Source organism: Eucyclogobius newberryi, unplaced genomic scaffold (genome assembly GCF_026437365.1).
Source record: "Eucyclogobius newberryi isolate DKJ021-1_F unplaced genomic scaffold, fEucNew1.0.hap1 SCAF_2, whole genome shotgun sequence".
NCBI classification, from domain to species: domain Eukaryota; kingdom Metazoa; phylum Chordata; class Actinopteri; order Gobiiformes; family Gobiidae; genus Eucyclogobius; species Eucyclogobius newberryi.
In genome coordinates, this window is record NW_027315834.1 from 33,635,673 (window position 1) to 33,649,210 (window position 13,538).

The window sequence follows — 13,538 nt, forward strand, 5'->3', positions numbered from 1 at the left end:
GCAATAAACCCTATTCTGATTCTGATTCATAGGTGCTTAACCACTGCACCATGTCCTGTATGTAGCATTAAACACACCTTTGAATTGGATTGTATAAAAATGCAGGATATGTCTTAAAACCGTCAGTATAATATTATAATATTAAACACCGCTTTTAGACTGGTCCAATGTGAGATGGGGAAAGCTTTTATTGCAGTCTTAAAAATGCTATTTACTGTACTTTTCAGGCTGTACAGCGCTCCTGAATTAAAGCCGCTCCAACGAAATTTACAAAGAAACAAGAAATTGTACATATACGGGCCCTTTCATTAAGCCGCAGGTGCCCACTTTGTAACATGAGATATTTACTCCTGCCAAAATGAGTTGGATTGTAATAAAACACAGCGTTTTGAAGCTCAAAATACAATCACCACTGTCCACTGACGTCTTCTACAGTGTGTCAAATGCTTACACTTCCTGTTAGATTGACTTCGGTGGGCGTTAGCTTGTAAAAATCTGTAAATTAACTGCACAGTTGTCTGGCAAAAGTTGCGTCTTGAAGTCTGAAAAGTATGGTAATTATGTTTCAATATCAATACTTGAATTCTCCCTCTCACCTTTTGATATTTCTCTTTTGCAATCAGCACTCTTCCTTAGATTTGCAAAACATTTATCTCAATCCTGGCTTTAACTGGTTAGCTGGAATACATCAAAGCAAGCTTTGATTTTAGTTTGTTCTTTTGGTGAGGAATTGTGTGCCACTTTATTGTTACATAATTAAATGGGATTAAACGGGGCGATACATGCTAGCACAAAGTCATGACCAGGAGAGTTAGTGACTCAGTGGAGCAGCTTTGTGCCTTAAAACTCTTGAAGCCACTTAAATCTCATAAAGCAGGCCCTGGATGAATAAGAACAGACAGAAAGGTACAAACCTGCACACCACTTTTAGGCCACACTTGTTTACAAGGGTGACCTTGTGTTTAGTGTGTGTGGGGAGTGCAGCTTTACTGTCCACTCTGATAAGCATACCCTGCAGACAAAGCAAAGACACAGCACACTGTGCTTGGGGACCAGTGAATCTTTGTAGCTTTTGCCTCTACATGAAGGGCACTGAAGTCCACATCACTGAGGGCAATAGGATCATGTTCCCATGCTCCTGCACTGTCTCAAACTACAAGTCTCACTCTGTAGCCTAGGATTGTTGATGGTGGAGGGCTGCGTGTTGGACAGTCATGAAATGTTCTCTAAACCGTAGTTGTATTTTGAACCCTGCCTTGATTTACTTCAAAGAAATTATGAAATAACACAATATATTTAGATAAGGAAGTAGCAACTTTGACTTTACTCAGGTGTCACTTGGTAGTTTGAACTATATACTGTACAATGCAGAGTCTGTGACAATATCTCAAAAGTTTTTTTTATGTAGACATACCAACAATTTAAATACCAGTAGCCTCAACTAGGGCTGCAAATGTTATGTCTGGAATGTCGCGGATTGTCAAAACACTGTACATGTAAAACATAGATTTTTGTCATTCACTGACCTTTTTATAGAGGCATTTAATTTGATTGTTCAAACTGTTTTTTTGATAATATAACCCACCACTCATTCATGCAAGTAATACAATGTGAGCCCACTCCCACCAAAGCGGCCCCATTAACTGTGAAACTACACACAAATGCCCAAAACATTTTCTCAAGTGTTTTAAAGCTAGATTGTCTTCAGAGGGTTGTGTCTGAAGCTTACACTCACTGTTTTAACTCGTTTTTACATGTGATGTTTTATAAGTGACTCATTGTTTTGGTGTTTGATCCAAAGACATAATCATTTGTGCTCAGATGTGACTGATCTTTTAGGGCAGGGGTGTCCAAACTGTGGCCCAGGGGCCAAATGCAGCCCTCAGACTAATTTTCTTGGCCCTCAGGCTTCCTGCTAAGTTGGCCCAAACAACAAAAAGTGGCACTTTTTACTGTGAAATTGGAAAAATGTAAACATGTTTTTGTTGCAAATTTGCGAATGGTTCACTCCATTGTCGGGTTGTCTGCGGCCCTCTGCTCTGTATAAGTTTCAAAATGCGGCCCACGGTGAAAAAACTTTTGGACACCTCTGTTTTAGGGTGTTTAGACAGAAGCACCTGAGACGCAAATCTAATCTAATGCCATAAATGTTGGTCTCGGTACCTAAAACTTTTTCCTCATCAAGCCCTAGTGGCCACATCTAGTCACAATAACGTTTGATGCTATTTCTCTCTCGCTTGTGATTGTGAAAGCACACATATTTAAGTTTGATTGTTAGGAGTCTGTCCAACCTCTGGAAGACTTAATTCCCTGTTTATTCCCATTAATAAGAAATAGAAACTGTCCAATTTTGACATTTTCCAACCCTAGTCTCAACAAGACTGATGTAAAATCCACCCTATACTTTCACTTTCTTTGCCTTTTTAGTGTTCTATATTTTCTGCAATCTAGAGGATTTTTATCATAAACCTCAATGTTTATGTGACAGCATTGTAGTAGTAAATTAAAGTCTGGAATTGTAATATTGGTGTTTATAAACTGATGTATTGCCCATGACTATTATGGAAGCCGTATATATCACTTTGGGATGATATCACTGACATTGACTGATATTTTCCCAACCTGTCACATACCTGCCTGTGGGCCCATCATGCCTCTGTGTGCATATGCCAGGGCTCAACCACCTGTTTGAGTTGTCTATCGGAATGGAACTACTATTGCTTTATTGCTAGATTAGATTGTTATAGATACAGATTTTGTATTTCGTGTAAATGATACTCATTATATATTTTTTTCTATAGTTACAATTGCCTTAAGAACTCCATCACTAACGTCCTTTGCAACTGGAGACTGCAGACCCTCTCAGACAAACAAAGTGTTTAGCAGACTGTCACCTACAAGCATGCGGTTTAGCACTTTGCGCTGTGAATTGCCTCACAAACATATAGTGTCACACACAAACTGGGATTTATTATCTCCTGGAACAATACTAATAGATGCATGTACTGCTGTGAGCAAACAGTTTGTGCCACTGATGCCAACAGAGTGGGTGGGTGAGCGCCTGCCAAGTCTCTAGCATGCGCCTTTGTGCTCTCTCAAGCTAAATCACATTCCCTACTTTACCTTTCACGGCTTCTATTACAACTACATGAGAAATATTTGTATTATTTACTTCAAGTATAGACAGAACTGTCCCACACAATTTGTTTATTGAATTAATCCACTAAAATGCCCAATTACAAAGGATCGTTGTGACATAATCACACTTAACTTGGATGTGTTAAAATGCTGGACTATGGAACGAGCTTTGGGGAGAAGAGCTTTGCCTAATTATGGAGTCCTCTGGAGCAGGTACGGTTGTAACAGTCTGCCAGACCAGGTCATGCTCTGCTTAGGGCTGTGCAGTGCTCCTGAACCATCTTTTTACCTTTCCCCCCTTTTTTTAGGGGGACATCATGACCTTCAAATCATCTTTTTGAATTTATATAAACTAGTCAACTCCATCCTGTGAGAATGTATGTCTTATGTCTTTTTTAAATTAATTTCTTCTACATTTAGTGTTACTTAATCTATACACGCCTTAAAATGGTTTTGGCTGCCAAATAATTCTGGATCCACATTAAAACGGTTTCAGAGTGAGTTTCTCTGGGGCCTGCCAGGGCTTTCATCTAGATGTCGCTTTCATGTGTCATTCTGTGCACTACGGAGCACTTCCCCTGCATTTGACATCGACGGGTCTATAGCTGTCAAAATCGCATCAGTAAAAAATAAAGCCTTTACAAAAGTATACAGCATAAATATTTGACTTCACCTTAACACATCAGATTTGTAGTCTTAGATCTATTTCACCTTCCTGCTTTTTGCGAACCATTTTCATCGTTTTTGTCCTTTTGTACTCAAAGTTGTTTTTGTTTCTTTGTTGTGCAATTCCCCTTTGTTTCACCTCACCGCTCCAAATCACCTTGTCTCGTGTTTTAAAGGCTTGACCTTGCAGCGTTTGTTTGAAAATTATTTCAAGCTTTTTATGTTGTATTTTTCCTCAATGCAGTGTAATTGGTTATACATGCATACTGTTTGCAATCTAATCATTTTATTATTGTAATACATGTAGTCTATTTTTTATTTTTTCCTTTTCCCTACTGCCTATCTGTGCCATTCTGAGCACAGTGTCCATGGTGAAGCTGTGCCCTTGATCAAGATTTCTCTACAGCCAATAAATCTCAACAAAAGCAGTGAAATTAATGACCAGTGGCTTCATCTTCTTGTTGTGTCTATCCACCGCTATGTATGTTCCTCTTTGTGTACCTACCACAGCCCCCACCCAAAACACACACGGACCCCCCCCCCTCCATAGACTGCCCACCAGTCAGCGGTGAAAAGTAGTCTGTCATTAGGCAAAGTGATAACGGCAAGCAAGCATCAACCTTAACAATTCCTTTTAAGTGTAAAATTGATCCTTTAAAGCACAAGCCTTCAGAATAATAATAATCTTATAGTTAAATACTCTAGTGTCCTCTGTCTCTATTTGACATTAGGACCAAATGATTCTTTGGCTCTGACTAACGCTGAATCACAAGCCTGCACGCTCCCAGGCCTTCTTAGAATAGCCCTTGTCTGCTCCACTGGCACACTAACTAGTACACACAGGAAATGGGCATTACGTGAAACAATTTAGTGTTAGAAAGAAGTGAAACGTGAGTCTATGCTTCACTAACGTTCCACTTTGCTGACCTCTTGATCCTGACATTCTGTCATTTCTGCTTCACTAAGTCCTGTCCATTATTGGCCTCAACATTTATTTTAGTTTAGTCTAAACACCCTCAGTATCTCCAGCATACACACTTCTAATCACACGCCCCTTTTTGTGTAATCTGGTCTCATTGATCATATGGAAGCCATGGCGACCAGACCATATATCCCTTGTTCTATCTGTAGTTGGCAGTCTTGCATCACGTTTGCTCTAAGTGCTGACATCTCCAATGTGCCTCTTTTACTCTCATGCACACTTTCAGGTTTTAATTATTTTATTTCAAACAATTAATTTCCTCTTATTTTATATTTTATTCTTTGTTAATTTGACCAGACTATTTATCCAGTTATTTCATATTTGGTTATATTAGGGAGTAATTGAGAGACTAGCTTATTCTGTTATTGCCTGAACTTATATTTTACATTTAACATTCGCTTTTACTAGGTAAGGCATCATAATTAAATGCAACATTTTGCTTTGTTGCTTATTCTAAAATAGAGCCTCAGACATTTTCTATGCGTGTCATAACATCTTGTTTTGGGAACATACTTTTTTGTTATTACAAATTTTATTCACAAATGATTAAGTAATTTATTTTTATTTTTAAATTCTGTTACAATTGAAACCTTCATGTTGTAAAGTAACACTTTTAATATCAACTATAGCATTTTGAATGCTAAGACTATACATCCGTACAAAGGGCATATTTTTCTTCAGACATTTTATAGACATTTTCCTTGGTATGGATGTAAGTATTTTTTGTGTTTTTTGATTGTATACCACTTTTTAGAAAAGGCACGAACTCGGCTTAAAAAAAGCAACGTTCTCGACAAGGGAAAAATAATAATATAACACTTTATATTAATTTCCCTGTTTTCCATTTTCCCAGAAAGCACCACCCGCTCTTGCTTAGTGAGTCACTCAGCACTCTAAGGGTTAACGTATAGCTGCAGCATCTTACTGCAGTGTCTAAAGTGTTTGCTGTTGGTTACAGTACACACCAAAAATAGGTGAAAAACATTTCTCTAATACGTTATTTTCCTCCAAAAATCTTTTTTATTGCATTTATAACATTTGGCACAGTACAAATGTTGGTGCTTTTACAAGGTAAATCTGTAAAGATCAACACTGACCTTTGTTGGTTTGTTAGAAGAAAGGTTTCTTTGTATAAATATTTTCAGAATCGCTGCATTCTTTATCATTGTGTAAAAATCACATTGAATGCCCGCCATAACAAGCCTTTTCTTATTTGTCAAGACAGATTCTCAAACAACTCATTTGTTTGAGAATCTGTCTCTCTTCTCTCCTCTGTCTATTTGTTTTAAATAGAAGTTACAAGTTAGAAAATAGTTTTCATTTCTTTTAATGTTTCTCTATCACCAGCCCATGGTAGTTTTGATTTGTCCATATATATATATATATATATATATATAGATGTATTTTTATATAGATGTATTTATATATATATATATATATATATATATATATATATATATATATATATATATATATATATATATATATATATATATATATATATATATATATATATATATATATATATATATATATATATATATATATATATATATATATATATATATATATATATATATATATATATATATATATATATAAGCATGTACAACAAGAAATTCAGTCTTTTTTCACATTGCACTGTACAAAAAGTTGTCATTTCCTTCATTGTGCATTCTATTGCGTGATTCTATGAAAATAGGGAAAAAAACACTAAATTATATTGGGTCAGGGATACAATGAGGCAAAGGCCCTTTTAAATCTGAGTCTCTTGTACTTTCTCCTTGTGAGTTTTTATGACAAAGGGCTCTGCCATTGCTGTGATGGCACTGGGCAAGGTTCGGGGCAATGAGTTGCCAACATTGTTATCTGTCCATTTCGCTCCATGTCCACTTGGTTTATAAGTATTATATTTGGGTTTTAGGGTACTGTAGTCCACTTTATGAGGGCTGTAGTTCATTTTGTGTGAACTATAATCCGGTTTAGATCTCTGGGTCTGTGGACTAAAGTCAGACTTGAAGGCGCAGTAATCAACTTTGTAAGGACTGTAATCAGTCACAGTCTTATAAGGGTCATTGGGTTTGTAGGTATTGTCTGTTTTAGATCTCTGGGCATTGAAGTCCGTTTTCACTTTAGGCTGAGTGCTGTAGTCGGTATTAAAAGGGCTGTATTCAGGTTTAGGCCTTGGGTGAGTGCCAAAGGATGGCTTGAATGGACTGTAATGAGCACTGATTTTGGGCTGCATGTTGTAGTCCGGTTTCAAGGGGCTATACTCGTGTTTCGGTTTTGGCTGGGTATTGTAATCTCTCTTGAATGGACTGAATTCAGATTTTTGCCTGGGATGGGTGCTGTAATCCGGTTTAAAAGGGCTAATGTCCGATTTGGCTTTCGGGTGAGTTCCAAAGTCCGCTTTAAATGGGCTATATTCCACTTTAGACTTGTACTCCTGTGAAAATTGACTGAAATCAGGCTTTGGTCTATGAAGGCTAAAGTCTGGTGTAGATTTGTGAGTACTGTATTCTGGCATGGTCTTGTGGCTGCTGTAGTCTACATTTGGCTTATATGTTGTATACTCAGCTTTTGGCTTGTGAAGAGTGAAATTAGACTGTGGTTTGTACTCCACCGTGGGTTTGTGGAAACTGTAGTCAGTTTTGTGGCTGATAAAATCCAGTTTATGTATGCTGTTATGGTCCCGTATTTCAGGTAACGTTAGTGCGGTCTCTTGTGCTGCAGAAGCTGGTGGTGGAAGATCCTCCTCATCAACCTGAATTATCTCCACAGTTCGAGCAGCTGCCACAGTGCTCCTCTGCTGGTGGCGCTTTCTAAGTTTGTAGAAGGCAATAAGCATGACAGCAGCCAGTAGTGTTACAGCCACAAAGCAGCCTATTATAATCTTAGTTGTTTTCATCACTTCATCTAGACTTGGACCTGACTTTCCTGCTTTGCCAGTGGCTCCTTTGACTGCAGTAACTACAGAGGGCTTAGCCACACCTGGAGGGCTTTCAGTACTTTGCAGCAGGACCGTTGGTGTAGAGATGAAGACTGGCTGAAACACAGAGGGAGAAGCCGTTGTTGTTGTCTCTGTCCTCCCTCCGCCAGCAGCTACCCCACTCCCAGAGGATGTAGTGGTGGTTGTTGGTTTGGGCATTTCTGTGGTTGGTCCCATTACTTCCACTGTAACTGTGGTGAAGTAACTCAAATTAGATGTATTCAGCTCAGCAGCACTCACGTTGAGGTAGGCCGAGGCATTAGAGTTCCCTGCTGCATTGGACACCATGCAGGTATAAGTGCCCGTGTCTGCAGCAAGGACATTTGAAAAATTAAGGGTTCCGTCATTAAGAACTGATATTCTGATGTGGCTAGAGGCATGTGTAAGTATTGTCCCATTGGGCAACAGCCAGCGTACTGACGACATTAGAGCTGTACGGCAACGAAGCTCTGCCACTCTTCCTGCTGAGATGTTAATGTCTCTTGGAGCATCAGCAATGAATGGAGCAGAACATTGCGTGGCTGCCCCTTCACCTCTTTCAACTTCAACAAGTTGTCGCCCCCTCATGCTGGCCGGTAAATGACAGCGTCCACAACATGTAGAGTTTGTTGGTATATACTCCCTTAGCCACCGTGCTAGCCACACAGCCTCACAGCCACAGTTCCATGGATTGTGGTGAAGATGAAGCTCCACCAAGAACCTGAGCGGGAAAAACAAATCATGTGGCACGGCGCTCAGGTTGTTATGGGCAAGATTAAGTTCTACCAATGAAGAGAGATCATCAAAGGCATTGCGTTCAATTACTGTTATTTGAGAGTTCATCACCCATAGCTTTTTAAGAGCACGTAAGCCTTTGAAGGAGCCTGGCTTTATTGTTGGGAAAAGGTTTTCCGAAATCTCGAGCTCCTCAAGGCCTTTCAATGGACTTAAATTGGGCAAATCCCCCCTAATGTTGCACATGCCCAGATTGAGGTACTTGAGGTTTTGTAGGCCCTCAAAGGCTCCGTCCGAGATGTACTCCAGTTTTCGTAACTCTCCCAGATCAAGTCTCATAAGGGAAGGGACTCTGTTGAAGGCATAGGATGGGATGCTCTCAATTGGGTTATTCCTCAGCCATAATTCTCTTAGTTTTGACAAGTACTCAAAGGCCCCACTGGGCACTACGGTTAGCCGGTTGTCAAAGAGCTCCAGTGTGTTCAGGCTTGTAAGTCCATTAAACGCGCCCACCTCAATCTGCCGTATGGCATTTCGCCCAAGCTGGAGCACCTCAAGGTGGTGCAGGTGGCGAAAAGAGTCCGCCTGCACCGCCTCAATGGCGTTTTCCATTAGATTGAGGTGTCGCGTGTTGGTAGGTATTCCAGGGGGCACACGGGTGAGACCACGACGGGTGCACACCACTTTCCCCTGCTGATTACTGCAGGAACATTGCGGTGGGCAGCCCTGGGGTCCTTGAGATGCTGCCGCCCCCGCCAAGGCCATGGAGGCACTGCTCCACGCTCGCGCCATCAGAAAGACTACACAGAGCAGGGCGGCTTTCCTGGCGCGATGCACAGTTACCCGCCCCAGGAGACTCATGATGTGGCACGTTCATAATTCAGCATCATCTGGGGGGGTAGTGGAGTGGGGGGTGGGGATGTTATTAAAGGACTTTGAAACTAAATTGTATAATCAAGCAAAATGTTCACATCACCAAGCAAAGCCAAAAAAGGAATTAAATTGTATACCAATGGGCTAGATGACCTTTTAACAGTGCTTACTGCTGTTCCCTTTCCAGCATATTTGATAGGAATAATCACAAGTTGAAGGGCAACACTATGTTGTCTTGTGTATACTTGAGTTTTATGTTCAAACAAATGCAACTGGGATGTTAAACACTAAACACCTACCTCAAGTTAAATATACAGGTTCAGAGATCTATAGCTTTCCTCCTTTTTCAATGAGAGAGAGTTGTGGTGTTCAGGACGGCTGTATTTATATCCCATGAGCAGCAATGAAACCTTTAAAATATCTGCTTTCTTTAAAACAAGTATCAATCCCAAAGAGCTTAACCACAATGAGCCCTTTTTGTAAATCCACAGATCCAAATAGAAAGGCCCTTTGTGAATGTTTATTTTCCTGTTCCTTGCTCTTAATGAAAAAAAAAAGGCTTGGGATCCAGTCAGGCTCCTAAAGCAGCAGTGCTCCCATGCTCACTTTTTGCTGTCGGCTCCTCTTCTCTGGCTTGTCCTTGGAATCCGACAGTTGATCCCCCTGCTAGACACCTTACACAGGTCTCCATAGCACAGATGACTACACAAACAAGCGCACAAAATTTAGTGCACCAAATGGAAAGGCAAAAATGACAAGAGGTAGGTTACAGAATATTGAATGAAAAAATCCCCGGTACATTTCAGTGTTCTTTGCCTTTTTGTTTGCAGAGGGTACGAAAAAAATGTCTTTTTGGTATTCCTCTCTTTACTTTAGCGGTCAATCTCTTGGTCAGTTGCTTGTTCTCATAGCCCTTCTTTTTCTTCTTTCCTCAGTGCCGTTCCTTACTCTGCAGTGTCGTGTCCAGTTCAATTTTTTTTTTTTTTTTTTTTTTTTACCTTCAAAAAAATCTCAATCTGTCCCTTTTGGTGCTCTGCCTGGGTTGAAAAGAAGGCGACACAGACTCCCTTCAATAGTGTCTTCGGTGTTTCTTGTCCAGCCACATGCTCAATCCTTAAAAGCCACAGTGGCTACAGCAGCATTCATGAGCGCACACACACCATCCCTGCAACGCACGCGGCAGTCGTAGCGAGCACACAGCAGCTGCAGCCTGCCTTCCATGCACTTCCCAATAATCCGTCAATTTCTTCAGAAGGGGGTGTGAGGTGGGGGATGGAAAGGGGTGTTGGGAGGAGTGGGGGCGATGTTGATCGAGGAGGGTAAAGAGTCACAAAAAGGAGGGGTGGTGCGCAGTTTCTCCTTCCTCTGTTCGGCTTCTTTTAGTCCAGTTTTCTCTCCTCCTCCTTCTCTCCTCCTGCTGATCGACACCCACTTGATGATAAAGCGTCCTACTGGGGAGAGGACCAAAACGGGGAGGCAAGCGCTGGGCAAGTGCGGCTTACAGGCATGACGTTCACGGTAGCGTAGATGTGGAAAGGATCCGTTGTAGCAGCAATAGAGCGCGTGTGCCGGCTCCGCTCTTTCCCCTCTCTCTCTCTAATGCACTCCCTTTATGCTTCTCTCTCCTTCGCTCTCCCACTCAGACACACTGCCTGTCTCCCTCTTTCTCTCTGCAGTGTCCTGAGGTAGTTGGGTGAGCTCAAAGCACTCAGACCTTTTGTGAGATCTACCTCTTCAAAAACCAGTTTGTGCTTGCTGCTTTTTCTAATGCTTACAGCACAATGTTTCTTTGAAATTCTTCAGCTTGGTCCAGCTTCTGTTAAAGCCAAGCCAATTTTTACCCCCTTGTTTACATCAAGATGGTCTCTTGGGTTCTAGTCCATGCATAGAAATAATAAATAAATGTGACATTCTTATTACTGTCTGGGAAAAATGTATTACCACTTTTACTTACTGTTGTCCAACATTTAGATTAGTTTGATCTGTTCAAAAACATCGAAGAGATTGTTCAAGATGGTTGTAACAATGCTTCTAAATATGCATGTACATTTATGCCTGAGCTATAGAATGTGTGAAGAGAGACAGCAGCTAGAAAAGGTCACTCTGCCTGTAGGGCTGTACGTTATTCCCACAGGCACAGGAGTATAGAGCCAACTTCTGTATTAGACACACATGCACACACATTCTCCTTGAATTCACTGCACATGAATATGAATAGGTTTCAAAGAAGCACATGTTACTGAGGTGGTAGCTACATATGTGCAGGGGAATTTCTGGTGCCAAGCAAGTGACCATTCTTTACCCGTTTGTTGGCATGTCCTTGTCCCAGAGAAATATTTGACAGCATTTCAAGGCAATGAAAACACTACTATAACTGTTGAAAATTACATTTTTATTCTATACTCAAAATTCAATCCATGACATGAATAATCATGTCAAGCATTGATATTACAAGGGGACTCAATTGTTATAGCTCTAAATAGCTTGTCTTTTTAACAGAGCTAATGCTCTGCCCCCGTTAGACTTTTTAACACAAAGGCACCATCTGCCTTTGTAATATGCTTTTTGTGTGGTGATTAAAGATATTAAAAATAATTTACTTATCTTTTAATTTAAATTAAATTAAATACATCAAATAAGGTCTCTGATTTAGTATTTCTGGCAAGTACAAATCAAGTACTGTCTCAGCCATGTGGTCTATCAGCGTTAGACTTATTCAGCATGTCTGTCAAATATTCCTCACCCATTTTGTTGTATTTTTGCTGCTTTTTTTTGGTCTGTTGTCCCAGTATTGGATCAGTAAGTGACCCAGAATGAGCTCAGCTTGTGTTTTAGCCACCTATCGAACTACCTCCCAGACCATTGACCCGTTACATTACCAGTGTGCTAGAGCAGTTCTGCTCTTTTGACCTTGATCTGCTCTTTTCTACCCTGCCTGTCCCAGTTCTATTATCTGTTAGGGCTGATTTGAGAGTGGGTTATGACCTGTCAAAGCCTGCGATGCCTCAGTGGTCAGCATTATTCAACCTTATGAATTGGCATGGTCCTGACCTGGACCGGTCACCATATTTTGGTAGTTGGCCAAACACTTTCTGGGTGTCAGAATTCCCTGTCAGGTTTCATACTGTAACTTTGACTTGGTCTTGGTCTCTCTTTAAGCTGACAGACAGCGTGTTGTCAGCCCTTGTTGACTGATTGAAGGCCTGTCACATACTATGCGAGTATCCTTCACTTTGTAATGCCAACCCTAAGCCCCTTTTATGTTAGCCCTGCTCTCCCCTCTCCACTTAATGCTCTTGGAGCAACCCCTTATACCAGGCCAGGAGGGCACTGTGTATAGTTCACGGGTATGGCGTGACCCACTTGTGTGTGTGTGGTCAGTCAGTTCGTATGAGGGGTATGCAAACGGTCTCCCCCTGGGGTAAAGTCAATCTGGGCTGCGTCCAGTCACATGTAGGTCAGCAGCCTGCATGTTTGCGTGTGTCACTGTTTCCATTAGAGAAAATGGTCTGCAGTGTGTTGTAGAAAAATGAAGACCCAGGAGAAGAAAGCATGATAATTTTACCTGTCAGGATCAAACATTATCGTGTCTGCCATATGGGCATTTCACAGATTATTATTATTTTTTTTTATGAAGTACGTATGTCAAGGATACAGGCAATAGTGATTGTATAAAATTGCATGTTTTACCTAAATGTTTAACATCTATGACACCATGGTGAGATATGGTTGTGTTCAGTGTTTGCATCTTGCCTACTAGTGTACTGTGGCTCTGGTTGGGTGTGTGCCTGTGACTCCTCTCTTTTAACCCTCCATTTCTTCCCCGCTCATCTGTCGCTCTCCTTTTCCTCCACTCCTCGCCTTTCCTTTTCCTTCACCCATCCTCCGCTCTGCTCTCTCCTGTTGTTTTTTGTAAAAAAGCCTTTCTCCGCTCGATATTCAACAAGTGCATCCACAGCCGCGTCATGAGGCGAAATGAAACGTGAAGCCGTGCCCCTCTCAGAACTGGTTTATGCTGGCTTTTGTAAATATCCCACAACTTAGTTTACACATTAAATGCTGAATATGTCCAAGAGAAATGCAAATAAAACTCAGATCCTACTACAAAGTTGTGTTCAACATTTGCCCTGGTGTTGATGTTGATACTGTTTTTAGTCTGCCAGAAACGAGGAAATG

General features: G+C 40.9%; 2 protein-coding genes across 2 annotated transcripts in view; one reads left to right on the forward strand and one right to left on the reverse strand.

The window, feature by feature from the left end:
• snd1 (staphylococcal nuclease and tudor domain containing 1) overlaps positions 1-13,538 on the forward strand; it is a 133,936-nt gene that overhangs the window by 52,008 nt on the left and 68,390 nt on the right. The gene's annotated exons all lie outside the window — the stretch shown is intronic.
• On the reverse strand, positions 6,323-9,528 carry lrrc4.1 (leucine rich repeat containing 4.1). Its single transcript, XM_072455075.1, has one exon. It carries the CDS (start codon positions 9,348-9,350, stop codon positions 6,543-6,545), a length of 2,808 nt encoding a protein of 935 aa, XP_072311176.1. The 5' UTR covers positions 9,351-9,528; the 3' UTR covers positions 6,323-6,542.

Excerpts from the sequence above, each read along its gene's own strand:
- lrrc4.1 (XM_072455075.1), bottom strand. The coding sequence starts at position 9,350 with ATGAGTCTCCTGGGGCGGGTAACTGTGCATCGCGCCAGGAAAGCCGCC.